The sequence below is a fragment of the Muscardinus avellanarius genome (genome assembly GCF_963383645.1).
Source record: "Muscardinus avellanarius genome assembly, chromosome: 8".
NCBI classification, from domain to species: domain Eukaryota; kingdom Metazoa; phylum Chordata; class Mammalia; order Rodentia; family Gliridae; genus Muscardinus; species Muscardinus avellanarius.
In genome coordinates, this window is record NC_137794.1 from 89,510,592 (window position 1) to 89,526,502 (window position 15,911).

The window sequence follows — 15,911 nt, forward strand, 5'->3', positions numbered from 1 at the left end:
ATTTGATGTTGCTTCTTTATCTTGTTCTTTTTTTGTTGTGTCCTGTAAAGCTATTGTTCTTCTTGGTGCATTTTAATTATACAGAATAACAGGCTTACAATTGTGGCATATTTATACATGCATAAAATATATTTTGGTCGTGTCTACTCCCAATGCTCCCCCCTTAGCCTCCCCTCAAGCTACTCTTCTTTCTGTACAAAGACTAGAGGTCAAGAGTGTGTGAGTCACAGACAGTTTTAACAGCAACTATGGTCACTCAAGGATGGAAGCTCCTTGGGCTCAATGTGATCCTTCTTTGGAGTACTGTTCTCAGAATCTAAACCATAACTACTCATCACATTACTTTTTTATTTTTTTGGTACTGAGGCTTGAACCTAGGGACATTCTACTTCTGAGCTATATCCTGCCCTTTTTGTTTTGAGACAGGGTCTTGCTAGGTTGCTGAGTCTTGCTAAGTTGTAGAGGCTGGTTTCGAACCTATGATTCTCCTGTCACAGCCTCCTAAGTACTGGGATAACAGGTGCTCACCACAACACCTGGCTACATTACATTTTAAAGAGACAATAATATATGACCCAGGTTGCCAATCCTAAATAAGAGAAAAAAAGGAGATCATGAGCAGCCTTCAAGTGTCTGAAGACGTGTGGAAAGATGGAAAAATCACAACCTTTCTCCAGTTCTCTTGGTTCTCCAGAACTAGGCAGGAAGGTCATCAGTTCTGGGGAGGAAGGCGCCCTGTCTGAACATGTGAGACACTGTGACGGTGCATGATGCTGACACTGAGTCCTGTCCTGTGAGGAGAGGGTCCCAGCACCCTCCGGTGCTGCGGACCGAGTGGGAGGCAGGAGGGGCCCTAGATGCTGCCAACTCCAATGCAAAACCCAACTTCCGTGGTTCATGCGCAATTGTTTCCATTATCGCTTACGTGTAGTTCCTTGAAGGACAGAGCTGACCACAGTCACGCAGCAGAGGGTGGCAGTTCACCCCTTCTTGGGTGTCTCTAGTTTTGATCATTACAGAGTTGGAGGCAAGCTTACCTGCAGTCTGTTGTGTCTGAACACCATCTACCTGAGGCAGGGGCCCAAGGGTCCCTTCATCGTCAAAGGCCAAAATTGGATTCAAAGGAATTTCTGGGTTCTCACTGTTGGTGACATCTAATCTGGATGGTTTAGATCCAATGGGTAAGTTTATAATTTCTTCAAAATTTTCATTCTGAACAGATACACCATTTTCACTTGGTTGTTTTTCCAAACTGGCAGTACTGGGGAATTGGAAAAATCAAAACTGAGTTAGCATTAAAATTGGAGTATATAACTTTCCAATAGAAAAAGACTGATTGATGACTATCATTACTTATGGATGACTTTATCATTACTAACAAAAAAGGTGTGTGTGTGTGTGTGTGTGTGTGTGTGTATGTGTGTGTGTTTGCAGTACTGAGGATAGAATCGAGGGGCATTCTACCTCTGAACTATACCGCCAGGCCTATTTTTTATTCTTTATTTTTTTGTGGTACTGGGCATGGAAACCAGGTGAATTATATCTCCAAGCTACACCCCCAGCCCTATTTTTTATTCTTTACTTTGAAACAGGGTCTCACTGAGCTGCAAAGGCCTAAGTAGCTGACACTGTTTGTGAACCATGATCCTCCAGTCTCAGCCTCCCAAGTACTGGGATTACAGGTATGCACCATTGCACCTGTTCATTATTTTTAGAAATCTGTTTGGGGATGTAGCTTGGTGATAGAGTACTTCTCTAAGTATATACAAGGCCCTGGATTTGATGCCCAATATAAAAAAATATTGTCATTTTTGTTAATTAATCAATTAGAATCAATTAGCATAAATCACCATAATTTGTATACTAATAATTTCTTTTTTGCAGGTCTGGGGATGGAACCCAGGGGCATTCAACCTACGAGCTATACCCCTGCATTATTTTTTATTCTTTATTTTGAAACAGGGTCTCACTAAGTTGCAGAGGGCCTCACTAAGTAGCTGAGGCTGTATGCTAACCGCGATCCTCCTGTCTCAGCCTCCCAAATGCTGGGATTACAAGCGTGCACCACCACGCCTAGCCTGTATACTAATAATTTCTTTTGCAGGCTATTTCACCTTCATTTGCCAGTCAGAGAGTAGCACTTATAAAGAATCTTCATTTCAAAGACAAGACTGTCTTAATTTTCAAAGGGAAAGAAAATAATTTGCATAAATTCACACAGCTGCCTAGATAATCAAGGCTAAACACATGGTATCTATTTATTTTTTCTGAGATGGGGTCTCTATATTCCTCAGGCTGGTTTCAAACTCCTGAGGCTCAATGGATCCTCCTACCTCAGCCTACCGAGTAGCTAGGCCTCCATGTGTGTGCCAGTGGGCTGGCCACTATAGCCTATATTGTGAAAAAAATAAAGCCTATGCATCAAAATATTATTTATAAGCTGGGCGTGACTTCCGGGAAGACGGCAACGGAGAAAAGCGGGGCTTATGAGCCCCGCTAACAACCAATCTCTAATACTACAAAATCAGCGCCTTTCATAGTCAGAAAACACCATCAGCAGAGAAACAAAAACTGTAATTACAAGGGACAGAGAAAAAGAGGGCTGGAAAAACGAGACACAGAAAGAAACCAGATCGCAGTGCTGAGGCTGGAGCCACGGCGTGGAGCAGCGGGCGCCATTTTCTCTTGCTGCACCAGACCCCAGAGAGGAGGGGAACTCATAACAGAGCTCAGAACCACAGAGGAGACACGCTGGCCTCACGCCTGAGGACGCGGCAGCAGTGCCTTACTGCCGGTGGCAGCGGCGAGTTACCAGATGGCACCAGACCAACACACTCAACAGCCCACCAGGCTCCAGAGAGGAGCGGCGGACAGCAAGCCAAGGTGAGCCGCTGTGGAACAGCCAGGCGGGATTCGGCAGATTTTTTGGCGCAGGGAGCATCTAAGGCTTCCAGTGGCTGGGCTCAGCACACCATGCAGGGACTCAGAGCGGAGAGCAAAACCAGAGAAAAAATACGCCAGCCTCATGGCCGAGGGCGTGGCAGCGGCACCATATTGCCACTGGTGGCAGCAGCGGCGAATTCACCGAGTCCACTACAGCTCCATCAGCGCACTCAACAACAGTGAGTCAAATTGCGGCCCCTAGAGAAAAAATCCTAGTACAGCACCCCCAGGGACTTGACCCAGTGGGGGAGTGGCGGTGGCAGAGATATCACACCATAGGAGAACACCCAACCTGGCACCCCCCATAGTCTAAAGCAGCCTCGATTGACTCCCTGGGTCTGAGACTCTGCCATACAACCTAGTAAAGGAGTAGTGGGGACTGAGATACCACAGACTCGAGATCCAGAGCACCTTAAGTGAAGTCGTAGTGACCCAAGGGAAGAACCCAGAGAAGGCACAAACTTCTGAAATCATGGGAAAGAGGAATAACAATGGAGCAATGAATGCCCACAACCCCATAACATCAGAACCCGATAAAACAGAAATTCAGAGATTTCTAGAAGATCAAATCAGGAAAATAACTGTAGAAATAATAGAGGTGTTTTGAAAAGAATTCAGAGAGAGCCAAAAAGAGATAAAGGATGCAATTAATGAAGTAAAGTCCTCAATTCAAAGTACAAACAACAGATTAGACCACATGGAGAATAAAATCTCGCTCTTAGAAGATGATCACTCCAAAAATGAACGCATAGTTTCTAAATTAGAAAAAAAAATCTGACAGCAGGAATCTGACATTGAAGAAATATGGGCCCATTTTAAGAGAGCTAACCTAAGAATAATTGGAATAGAGGAAAAGAAGGTGAAACCAAAGGGATCAACAATCTCTTCAAGGAAGTAATAGCAGAAAATTTTCCAAACACAGAGCAAGAGGTCAATACACAGGTCCAGGAAACTTATAGAACCCCCTTTAGACAGGATCGGAGAAGAGGATCCCCACGCCACATAATTGTCAAAATGACCAATGTGGAAGCCAAGCAGAGAATCTTAAAGGCAACAAAAACAAAGGGCCAAGTGACATTCAGAGGCAAACCAATTAGAATCACTCCAGACTTTCCAAACCAAGGCATGAGAGCCAGAAGGGCTTGGAGTAACATATTCTAAACTCTGAAAGAAAACAACTTCCAGCCAAAAATTTCCTACCTGGCAAAACTTTCTATCAAATTAGATGGGGAAATAAGAAGCTTCCACGACAAACAGAAACTGAAGGAATTTATGTCTTCAAAACCAGCGCTAGAGAAAATACTCAAAGAGAGTAACTACAAAGAAGAATTAGGTAACACACACCAGAACCAGAGAAACAAGATTTTCCATCCAACAGACAACTAAGATTGGTTATCTGTGGAGATTCATTATTTATGTTAGTCTTTTACCTATCTCTAAATTGTATTGTTTGCCTTTATTGTTGTTAAATTTTAGGATGTCTAGTTGGAATATTAATATATCTTCAGATATAGCATTTGGAAATATTTTATCCCATTCTATCAGTAACTTTTAACTCTGTTTACATTGTCTTTGGATATACAATATTTTTTTAATTTTTAGGGAGTTTACTCTTCTGTTGCCTGTGCCATTGAAATCATATCCAAGAAATGACTGCCAATTTCAACATTGTGAGGTTTAATGACCCAGATTTTCTTCTAAAAGTTTAATCTTAAGATTTATATTTAGGTCTTTTATCTATTTTGAGTTAATATTTGTATATGGTGTTAGGTAAGGGTCCAATTTTATTCTTTTTTATGTAATTATTATATTTCAACAATATTTAGTTAAAAGATTATTATTTCCACCACCAAATGTTCATGGAAACCTTGTCAAAAATAACTTGACAATATAGGGAAGAATTTAGCTCTAGGCTTTTATTTAACTCCAATGGTTTATATATCTGCCTTTAGAATAGTACTACACTGTTTCAATTATTGCAGCCTTATATGGTTTGAAATCAGAAAATATACATCTTCTAGCTTTGTTCTTTTTTGAGATCATTTTGGGTATCTAGAGTCCATATTCCACATTAGGATAAATTTTTTTCTGAAAAATAAATAAATAAATGTATGATAGTTTCACCAAAAAAAAAAAAAAAAAAGAAAGAAAGAAATATTCTCTGGTAAGAAAGAAAGCAGAAAGAAATATTGAAATGTTATCTTTAAGTCATCAAAAGCTTGGTATCAGACAAATGAAACTGTTCTGTGAGACTATCATTGTTAATTTTGGATAAATTGCTATAATACTAGATGTCAACCACTAAGCCAAGCATGGGAAGGAGTGATGGGGAGGGAACCGGGTGGGGATTGGGTAGGGGCTAATTGGGCGATATGTGCATGTATGTCTACAAAAAGTGTTTTTTTATTCCATTATGATGTATGAATACAGTGCACCAATAAAAAAAAAAAAATAAGCCGGGCGTGGTGGCGCACACTTGTAATCCCAGCATTTGGGAGGCTGAGATCAGAGGATTGTGGTTCACAGACAGCCTCAGCTACTTAGTGAGGCCCTCTGCAACTCAGTGAGACCCGGTTTCAAAATAAAGAATAAAAAATAGGGCAGGGGGTGTAGCTTGGAGGTTGAATGACCCTGGATTCCAATCCCAGACCCGTAAAAATAAAATAAAATAAAATAAAATAAATATTATTTATAAAATACTGTAAAAGTATCAGATGCTAGAGTGTGACAGTGCGGGGCTAATTTTAATGCTCATTTTATTTGACTGCAGCAATATGCATGTGCAAGCTTCATAATTTGTTCAATGCTCCACAAATTATCTGTAGTCTCAGTAAGGCCAACCGATTGACCCTTTTCCGTTTCTTTCCAAATGGTCATATGAAGCTCATGTAAATCCAGCCATTGCTTTTTTAGGAGTCATTACATTTTTTACCCTATTGAGGAAACAGTTTACTTTCCCTACTCAGTGAGAGTGTGTGGAACATATTCTAAAGCATTTCTGATTTGAATATTTTTGTACATTTAAAATTATCAAACCTTTTTCCTTTTTTTTTAATCCCTAAGAAAACAAGAAGATATATGTCCTACCATGACACTTTTCTTTTTCTCTCTCTCCTTCCTCCCTTTCTCCGTCCCCCCCCCCCCCGTGTTACTAGCGATGGAACCCACGGTATACCCTCAGACATCCATTTTTTTTATTGTTTTGAAACAGGGTCTCACTAGGTTGCTGAGCATCTCACTATGTTGCTGAGGCTGCCCTCGAACCTGTGATCTTCTTGTCTCAGCCTCTCAAGTACTGGAATTACAGGTGTGTGCCACCACGTCAAGCTACGATGCTACCTTCTGCAATGACCTTGGATTCCGGGGACAGGGGCCTGGTTGATAAGCATCCTTATGACAAGGAACTGAAATTACCCCTGAGAAATGAAGCCTTGTAGGACAGATCAGCTCACGATGAGACTGCCCCACTTAAATGGGGGCAATTATTCCCTGAGGGAACCGAGACTACTGCTCCACGCAGGGACAGTCATTTCACCATGGGAGCGGAATCGCCCGCTCAAGCATTGCTCTGGCCAGAGCTTCACAGAACCAGTCCTGAGATCACGATCAAGCAGACAGCGGCTGACCAGGACGACCAACCCTGCCAGCCACCTGCAAACCCCCAGCCACGCAAGGCCCCAAACCTAGCATTTGTTCTTCTTTCCTATGAAACCTCAGTTTCCGTCAGCCCCTTAAAGATAGACGGCCATGATGATTAAGCTCTTTTTCTGCCCTTCACCACCACTCTTCTGACTGGCATGCTAGGATCGGCGGCCCAGCCTGGCCTGTGAGAACACCGGGCCAGGGGCTCAAACCAAGGACTCTGGTAACGCTACGCGTCCCACAAGGCACTGCAGGGTATCAAAATATAATTTGTAAAATAACATAAATGCATCAGATGCTAGAGTGTGATGGTGCTCTTTTCTGCTGCTTTACCAGGGAGGGGAGAGGATCCCCGGCATCACGTGTGAGTGCATGAGCGTGCAGTCACACCTATGCGTACACTCGTGTGCACACATGTGCCTGTCTCCTGCTGTTGTGAACGTCTGGGCCACCACACCTATCTTCCCATTCTTTCCCAACACCAATGGGCTTCCTGGAACCAGAGAAAGTTTTGGTTTTCAAGTCAAAGACAATTTAAGTAGAAGATCAGTAAAAGGATGAAGAGCAGGCTGTACAGGACTGTATCGCCAAAGCCCCTGCCTTGACAGTCTTCACTCCTGCCATCTTGCAGGCCTGCGTGTGTTAGTTAACAGGAGTCACAGCCGTGGCCAGCCCAGACCCGAGTCACCCGCTGGCTTCCCCTCCCCCTCCTCAGCCCGCCATTCTTTCTTGTTAGCATTCGAGTAATAACTGTGCCATGTGCTTCGGATGACCGGTCATTACGTACGTGTTCAGGGGGCACCGCAACCAGCAGAAACTATAAAACTGCATCACTGGTGTTAGGGGCTACAGATTTGTGTGTCCTCTTGGATAAGAGTCCCAGATTTTGGAGTACCAATCTTTGGCTACATGACTACACTTTCATATTTTACAAATTTCATATTTTACATAATTTTTTTTTGTGTGTGTGTGTTCGTGTGGCACTGGGGATTGAACCCAGGGGCAATCTGAGCTATACCTCCAGTCCTCTTTTTATTTATTTATTTATTTGGTGGTACTGGGGGTGGAACCCAGAGGATTTCTACCTCTGAGCTATACTCCCAGACCTATTTTATATTTTATTTGGAAACAGGGTCTCACTAGGTTGCTGAGAGGCTCACTAAGTTGCTGAGGCTGGTCACTAACCTGTGATTCCTCTGCCTCAGCCTCCCAAGTACTGAGATTATAGGCGTGCACCACCACACTTGACTTACATATTAAAATTTAATATTCATCTTATGAACTCTTATTTGATAAAATTAAGGTATTTTATAACTTCATCTGTGACTATATTTATACATTCCACGTAAATATTTATATATTCATGTATTGCTTTATTCATTTTTGAAAATGCTCTTATGATGCTATTCATATAAATGCAAGGGAAAACAAAGGTAATTTTATTTCAAGTCAGCTGTTTCCTTGATTATTGTTAGCAACTGTTTGATTCAATAAGAATCTCTGCTACTAAGAATTTATCACAAAAAGTACTGGAATATAAAACGGGCGTGGTGGTGCACGCTTGTAATCCCAGCATTTAGCAGGCTGAGACAGGAGGATCTGGGTTCGCGGACAGCCTTAGCTACTTAGGGAGACCATTTGCAACTCAGTAAGACCCTGTTTCAAAAATAAAGAATAAAGCTAGGTGTGGTGGTGCACGCTTATAATCCCAGCTTTTGGGAGGCTGAGACAGGAGGATCGTGGTTCACGGACAGCCTCAGCTACTTAGTGAGGCCCTTTGCAACTCAGTGAGACCTGGTTTCAAAATAAAGAATAAAAAATAGGGCTGGGGGTGTAGCTCGGAGGTAGAATGCTCCTGGGTTCCATCCCCAGTACTGCAAAAAAAAAAAAAAATGCTGGAATATAAATTACTTTTATTATGAAACCTGTGACTCACTAGTGTACTATCATATATGACTTATGTGACATCTTCGTATGACATTAAAGTGTGGCTATGGTCCAGATCAGGTTAAATGCAAAACAAACTAACAAATTACTTCTTGTAAATTCCTTTGTCTCTTTTTGAGGTACTGGGATTTAAACCTAGGGATGCTCTACCACTGAGCTACAGCCCTAGCTTTTTAAAATTTTGAGATAGACTCTCCATAAATTGCCTAGCCTGGCTTTGAATTTACGATCCTCCTGCCTCAGCCTCCAGAGTAACTGGGATTACAGGCACATGTCACCATGCCCAGAGAAAAATAAACCTTCTTTTTTTCTTTTTAATTTATTTTTTTTTGATACTGGGGATTGAACCCAGGGGCATTCTACCTTTGAGCTACAACCCCCAGCCCTATTTTTTATTCTTTATTTTGAAACAGGGTCTCACTAAGTTATAGAGGGCCTCACTAAGTAGCTGAGGCTGTCCATGAACCTGTGATCCTCCTGTCTCAGCCTCTCAAGTACTGGGATTACAAGTGTGGGCTACCATGCCTGACTCCAGAGAAAAATAAATCCTAATGTTAAAACTGTGTGTGTGTGTGTGTGTGTGTGTGTGTGTGTGTGTGTGTGATACTGAGTATTGAACTCAAGGCAATTCTACCTCTGAACTGCATCCTCAGATCTTTTTACTTTGAAACAGGGTCTTGCTAAATTGGCTGAGGCTGGCCTCAAACCTGGAATGAAAGCTCCTGTCTCAGCCTCCCAAATACTAGGATTAGAGACCTGGCTTAATGTCCAAACTTTGAAATTGTACCAGGCCTAGGAATTTTGATGGAGTAACAGGGGTACTTTTCTCTCATATGTTGCAATGAAAAAGGCCCCAGGTGATCAACTCACCTCTCCACGGTCACTTTTGGTTGGGGTGAAGTGGCTCCATGTGGGTTGGCTGCTGGTTCCCCACTTCCTGGGGAGTTTGTTGCACCTGGGAGTGCAGATACCTCTGTGCACAGCAAAAGAGATGGAGTAAGGGATTACTGAGACTTTATCATCAAACTCAGACCCCCGGGAGCTAGAACGCGTGAACTTATGACCTGACTCTGCAACTTACCAGCTGTGGGACTTTGGGTCAATCACTTGACGTCTCTGGCCTCACTTTCTTCATCAGTAATAGTACCTACCTCACAAGCTACTATGAGAATTGTGTTAACTCATGCACAGTACTTAGAATAAGTGATACTATTATTTTTGCTTGCACTAAATTGGCCGTAGAAAAAAATGCTGAAATCAAAGCCACTGGTGAAGATGGCAATGAGCTGACTTGATCGGGTCGATGCTAGACATCTTTACAGAGGCGTTCAGAGAAAATCACCATGGAAAAAATACTGTAAGTGGTAAAAATACTTTTACAAATTCAGTTTAATTTCAGTCCCACTTAGAACGGTAGGCCAGTTTGTACTGGCGCCACCTTTTCATTCAATACTCAACGTGGGAGCCCAGCGTTAAGTCAGCAATATTGACTCTAAGATCTGGAACAGGCTTAAAATCTTATAAACTTTTGTACAGGCCACAGTTTCAGGGAAATATGTGGCAGTTGCTCATTTCAGCTTGATGTGGAAGAATAAGTAAAATAATTCCAAGGGAGTGTTATTTCATTGCTATAAATTCATTAAAACTGCCAGAGAATAAGGAGTCTGATAATGGAAGCAAAGAAGCTATTGCTGATTTTGAAATCTGCAAAGTTGAGAAGATTCTGGTAGGTCTTGCTTGCCCTAGACTTCTCTTTGTACCACTAATAATAGCACTTGGCCCTCAGCCACCTGTCAGACAAGAACATGAACATTTAATCCTGGAGCCTGTTGGTGTGGGTGGTGGTGGTGGTGGTGGTGGTGGTGGATGGTGTGTGTGTGTGTGTGTGTGTGTGTGTGTGTGTGTGTGTGTGTGTTAGTTGCTGGGGATTGAACCTTGGTAGCTCTATCAGTGAGCTACATTTTCAGCCCCCCCACTTTGTATTTTATTATGAGACAAGGCCTTGCTAAATTGACCACGCTGGTCTTGGACTTGATCTTTCTGCCTTAGTCTCCTAAATACTTGAATTAAAGGTGTTTGCTCTGTATTGAACCAGGGGTGCTCTACCACTGAACTGTACCCTCAGTTCTTTTTATTTTGAAACAGAGTCTCACTAAATTGCAGAGAATGACCTTGAACTTGCAAACTTCCTGTCTTAGCCCCAAATATTAGAATTACAGGTATGCACCCAGTAGCAGTTTTAACTCCAATTCAATTCAATAGAGTGTTGAACATGGGCATATGAATTGACAAATTTAACCTCCCATCTTGCATTTGTTCTACAAATAAATATAATTAGGACATCTAATTATGAGCATAAAACCCCGCTATAAAAGAATAGCTTCTACTGAAATAAAACCAAATACTAATAAGAGTTTATATTTCAAAACCCCTAGAATTTACAGGAAGTAGTCTTCCCTATAAACGATTTCATTTTATTTTTAATTCAGCCTTGTGAAGTATTCCAGACATTTTAAAAACTTTTTTTTTTTTTTTTTTTTGGTGGCACTGGGGTTGGAACCCAGGGACATTGTACCTCTGGGCTACACCCCCAGTCCTATTTTTTAGTCTTTTTATTTTTTGAAAAAGGGTCTCACTGAGTTGCTAAAGGCCTAAGTCGCTAAGGCTGTCTGCAAACTGCAATCCTCATGTCTCAGTCTCCCGAATGCCGGGATTACAAGCATGCACTATCATGCCCAGTCCAATTTTTTTTATGGTACTGGGGATTGAACCCAAAGGGCATTCTACCTCTAAGCTACATCTCCAGCCCATTTTTATTTTGAAACAGGCTCTTGCTAAGTTGATGAGGCTGGCCTCAAACCTGCCATCTTCCTGTCTTAGCCTCCCAAATACTAGGATTACAGGTGTGTACCATCACACCTTGCTAGAGTAGAAATTAAATAAGAAAGTGTATGAAAGATGTACCTGGCACAAAAAGGGCATTAATCAATGTGAGTTGAATCAGAGTACTAGCTAGAACGAAGGTTAATTTCATTTTTATTTTAAGCATATTTGGTTTAAAATAATCAAGACAACAGTAATCTCAGCCCAAAAATTTTAGTATATGAACATCCAATGAAATTTCAATTTAAATTTTTATTTCTATCTTAAAGTCAGAATTAAAAGAAATAACATTAAATTCTTTTCCCCCCCCTGTGATATAGTTGTTGGCATGTGTAAATTTAAAGCCCTGAAGAGGAAAAGCCAGAGAGATTTACACTGGGGGCGGGGGGAATGTGTGAAGTAGATGACAGACACCTAAGGTTCCGAGAGTCTCTGAGCACTCCGCAGCTCCCTGGTAATGCAGGAATACCATGATCTCTAGAGTCAATTCAAAAATCTTACAAGTGACTTGAATCCCATACAGAAATACCTGTTCCTCCAGTGAGTGCGCCCTTGGCAATGTCACCATTTCTCTGATCAATGGTTTTCTATAAAAAAAAAGTGCAGGGTTGGGGGGAGACATTTAAAAATTAAAGTTACAAGTGAAAGTAAAGAAAAAAAAATAAGAGCCATCAAGAATAACCAGAAAACAGCCATTTCGATCGATACCTTATCTGCAGCTTCTGTCCTCCTGGTTCTTTTCATAATTTCCTCGAGTCGCTACGAGAAAGGTGAATGAGTAAGAGGATCTGATAAAGGAAGGCCGCGTGTTCCAGCGGAAAGGTAGACGGTAGATTATTAGGACACGTCCGTCATTTGGGGAAGACAGAATTCACCCTGCTTTGGCGTAGCTGGAGTTGTTCAAAGAGTGTGGACCGGCTCACTACTTAAAGTGAAACTTTGAAAATGGTTTCATTGGAGATTATTATAATGAGGGCTACTTATGTGGAAAGAGTGGAACACATTTGTTCCGGACAGCATTGTGCCGGTCTCTTGGTGTTTAGCGAGCTTCCAGGCTAGAAAAGACTGAACACTTTCCACCCCGACTGCTGCCCAAGACAGGTACCTTCTTCCTTTCTAGGCGCTCCTGCTCCTCTCTCTGGAAATGCTTCTCGCGCTCTTGCCGGACCCTCTCTGCTTCTTCACGAACACGAGCTTCTTCTTCTTTCTGGAAACAAGAAGTGGGAGTCTGTTTTTACACACAGACAGGCTCCTCCCGCAGCCAAGTCCCTGGGAGCCGGGAGGCGGAGATCCGTGGAAACGAGGCTGCGCACACGAGCACGCAGCATTTCTCTACTTTGTGGTCCTGGGGACCGAACCTGGGAACGATCTACCACGGAGCTCCACCTCCAACCCTATTTTATTTCTTATGTTGAAACAGTTTTGCTAAGTTGCTGAGACTGGCCTCGAACCTGCAACCCTCCTGCCTCAGCAAGCTCCCAAGTACGGGGAACGACACGCAGCATTCCTAAAGAGGAGACCCATGCACACCAGGCCTTTGTTCACCTGCTTCTGGGCGCGCTCCATCTCCTCGCGCTCGCGCTCCTCTGCTAGCCGGCGCAGGTGCTCCTCTTTCTCGCGGGCTTGCTCAGCTTCCAGGCGGCGGGATTCCTCCTCCCTGCGAGTTCGCTCTTCAGCCACCCTTTGGGCCAATTCCTCTCTCTTCTGTCTGGGAAGAGAGAAACACGACGGCACGTGATGGGTATTCCTTGAACTTGGGCCTGAGGCTGTGGGTATTGCAAGGACAGTCTGTTCATAGGTCCCACACAAAACTCTCCCTTGGGCACATTCAACTTGGTTTAGGCACAAAATATAAAGTCAGCCTTTATTTTCCCTCTTCCCTTCCCATACTGTGGTGAACAGAAGTGGAATGTCACCACTAGTATCTTGGGAGAGCTTTTTATTTCTAAGGACGTCGTAGTTTTATGTGTGTGGTACTGGAGACCGAACCCAGAGGTGTTCTACCTCTGAGCTACATCCCGAGCCCTTTTTATATTGTCCCTAAGTTGCTCAGGGTCTCCCTAAGTTGCTGAGGCTGGCCTTGAACTTGTGATCCTCCTGTTTCAGAATCCCCAAGTACAGTGATTACAGGTATGTGTCACTGTGCTCAGCTGTAACTAATTTTTAAATGCTAAATTAGACTTGTATATGTCTTAATTAGGCTTGTTACCTTTTAGTGACAAATTTGAAGCTACTCCTCCCCCCCAAATCTACAAATAAGAAAATGTTCTACTCCTTAAAAGGAGGAGGATGAAAGCTCTCTGATGGGACCAAGGGCCCAACTCATCCAAGATGGTGGCTCAGCCTGGTGAGGTCCTTCACCAGAGGCACTTCCATTTGTATGAAGAACAATTACATTGGCATTAGCCTCATGAGACCCAGAGGCCACCTTAAAGCCCACTGTGCCTGGCATACTGTCTGGCAGGCAACCAGGAAACATTTATTTATTTTATTTTTATGGTACTGGGGATGGAACCCAGGGGCTTTCTACCTCCAGGTATTACTTCCAGACCTATTTGATATATTTTTTGGAAACAGGGTCTCACTAAGTTTCTGAGAGCCTCACTAAGTAGCTGAGGTTGGCTTCGAACCTACATGATCCTCCTGTCTCAGCCTCCCAAATACTGAGATTGCAAGCTGTGCACCACCATGCCTCCACTACCAGGGAACATCTAAATATCTCACCAAGCTATTGTCTGAGAGGAGTTTTATCTTTTACAGGAACCCTAATTAAAGCAGCTTCAAAAAGATAGACAATGAGGAAACCTGGAGATGGGGTCAAGAACAGCCATTCCTCTACTGTGGTCATGGTTACACAGATGTGCGTGGATGCACGCACACACCTCCAGCCTGCTCAGAGACTAGCTAGAAAGGACCACCCCAAAGAGACACAGTCACTGAAAACTGGTAGGACTGAGGACAGTTTTTTTTGAAACCTTTCAGTGTAGTACTGTCACGCATAAGAAAACAAAGGGAATGTCAGCTAAGTGTAAATCTGGAACATTCATTCCCTTTGCTGCTTTCTAGGACCTCCTTCCTCCCTATCACTGGCCTCCCTGACACCCCGCTGTTGCCGCCCCTTTACCTTTCTAGCTCTTCCTTCTCTCTTCTCTCCCTCTCCTCCTTCTCTCGCTGCTCTCGGGCCAGCCGCCTCTTCTCCGCCAGCAGCCTCGTGGCCTCTTCGGGATCGGTGGTGCCTGCAGAGGGCTTCAGAGCTGTGCTGGCAGTGACAGTGGACGACGGGGCCGGGGCCGGGGCCGGGGCGGGGGCTGGGGCTGGAGCCGGGGCCAGGGTTGGGGCCGTGGCTGGAGCAACTGAACAAATAGGTACAAGGAGAGAAGTAGCTGGAAACAAAACCCAAAGAACAAAACACAAAGGAGCATTCCCTACGCCCCAGGGCTAGAATTCATCATTATGAAAAAAAAGGGAATGTTTATCATTGTGTGTTCTCACGGTTTTGACTGTATTCTATCTGTAACCAAGCAACAGATAACACACACACACACACACACACACACACACACACACACACACACACACGCCTGTATCTGTTGAGACATCCAAAGCTCACACTGTCACCAAGTCTTATTTTCACAGCAGTTAAAGAAGTTAACAATATCTACCAGATGTGCACCAAGGAGCGGGCCTCACATTAGAATCCGTGGGAAGTTATACCCTGAGCAAAATGAAGGTGAGACGTTTCTATCCGCCTTTGATGACTTTTTTTTTGTTGGTGGTACTGGGGATGGAACCCTTCAACCTCCGGGCTACACTACCAGACCTATTTTAAATTTTATTTGGAAATAGGATCTTGTAAGCCAGAGAGGCTGGCTTTGAACCTATGTGATCCTCCTGTCTCCGCCTCTCAAACGCGGGGATTACAAGCACGAGCCACTGTGCCTGGCCTTTGATGACATTTAAAAAATTCCTATTCTAGGCCAGGTGCTGTGGCGCACGCTTGTAATTCCCGCACTTGGGAGGTTGAGACAGGAGGATCGCACAGGTTCGAAGCCAGCCTCAGTTACTTAGAGAGGCTCTCAGCAATTTAGTGAGACCCCGTTTCCAAATAAAATATAAAAAAGATCTGGGAGTATAGCCTGTTGGTAGAAAAAGCCCCTGGGTTCCACCCCCAGTACCACACACACACAAAAATTCCTATTCTCTGGTGCCCATTCCTTCCTAGAGCACTAAAGCCTTTGTGTGAACATCCTCAGCATCCATGGCGCAGATCCAGACTCAGGCTGGAGAGAGGACGCCATCATCAAAGGAACAAAGGTCCGCTGGTGCTGTCTCCGGTGGAGGTGTGAGGAGGCACTGGCCATAGCAGGGGCAGGCATATGTCCTGTTACATATCTGGCCTCCGAGATGCAAGATGAAAGCAGAAGTTGTCTGGCCTTACTTGGTCCAGGAAGATGACCTAGGAAGCTGGTGCAGGAGGGAACTGCAACAGACCCTGC

General features: G+C 43.6%; 1 protein-coding gene across 1 annotated transcript in view; it reads right to left on the bottom strand.

Annotated features, from left to right (window-relative positions):
* Positions 1-921: 921 nt before the first annotated feature.
* Positions 922-15,911, bottom strand: part of MAP7 (microtubule associated protein 7) — a gene marked incomplete at both ends in the record, with an annotated part of 181,780 nt that continues 166,790 nt past the window's right edge. Inside the window, 7 exons of the mRNA XM_080700132.1 lie at positions 922-1,261; positions 9,403-9,505; positions 11,945-12,002; positions 12,124-12,174; positions 12,521-12,622; positions 12,961-13,123; positions 14,540-14,798. Of these exons, the coding sequence (XP_080556258.1) occupies positions 922-1,261; positions 9,403-9,505; positions 11,945-12,002; positions 12,124-12,174; positions 12,521-12,622; positions 12,961-13,123; positions 14,540-14,798 (1,076 nt within the window). The remainder of the gene's footprint in view (positions 1,262-9,402; positions 9,506-11,944; positions 12,003-12,123; positions 12,175-12,520; positions 12,623-12,960; positions 13,124-14,539; positions 14,799-15,911) is intronic.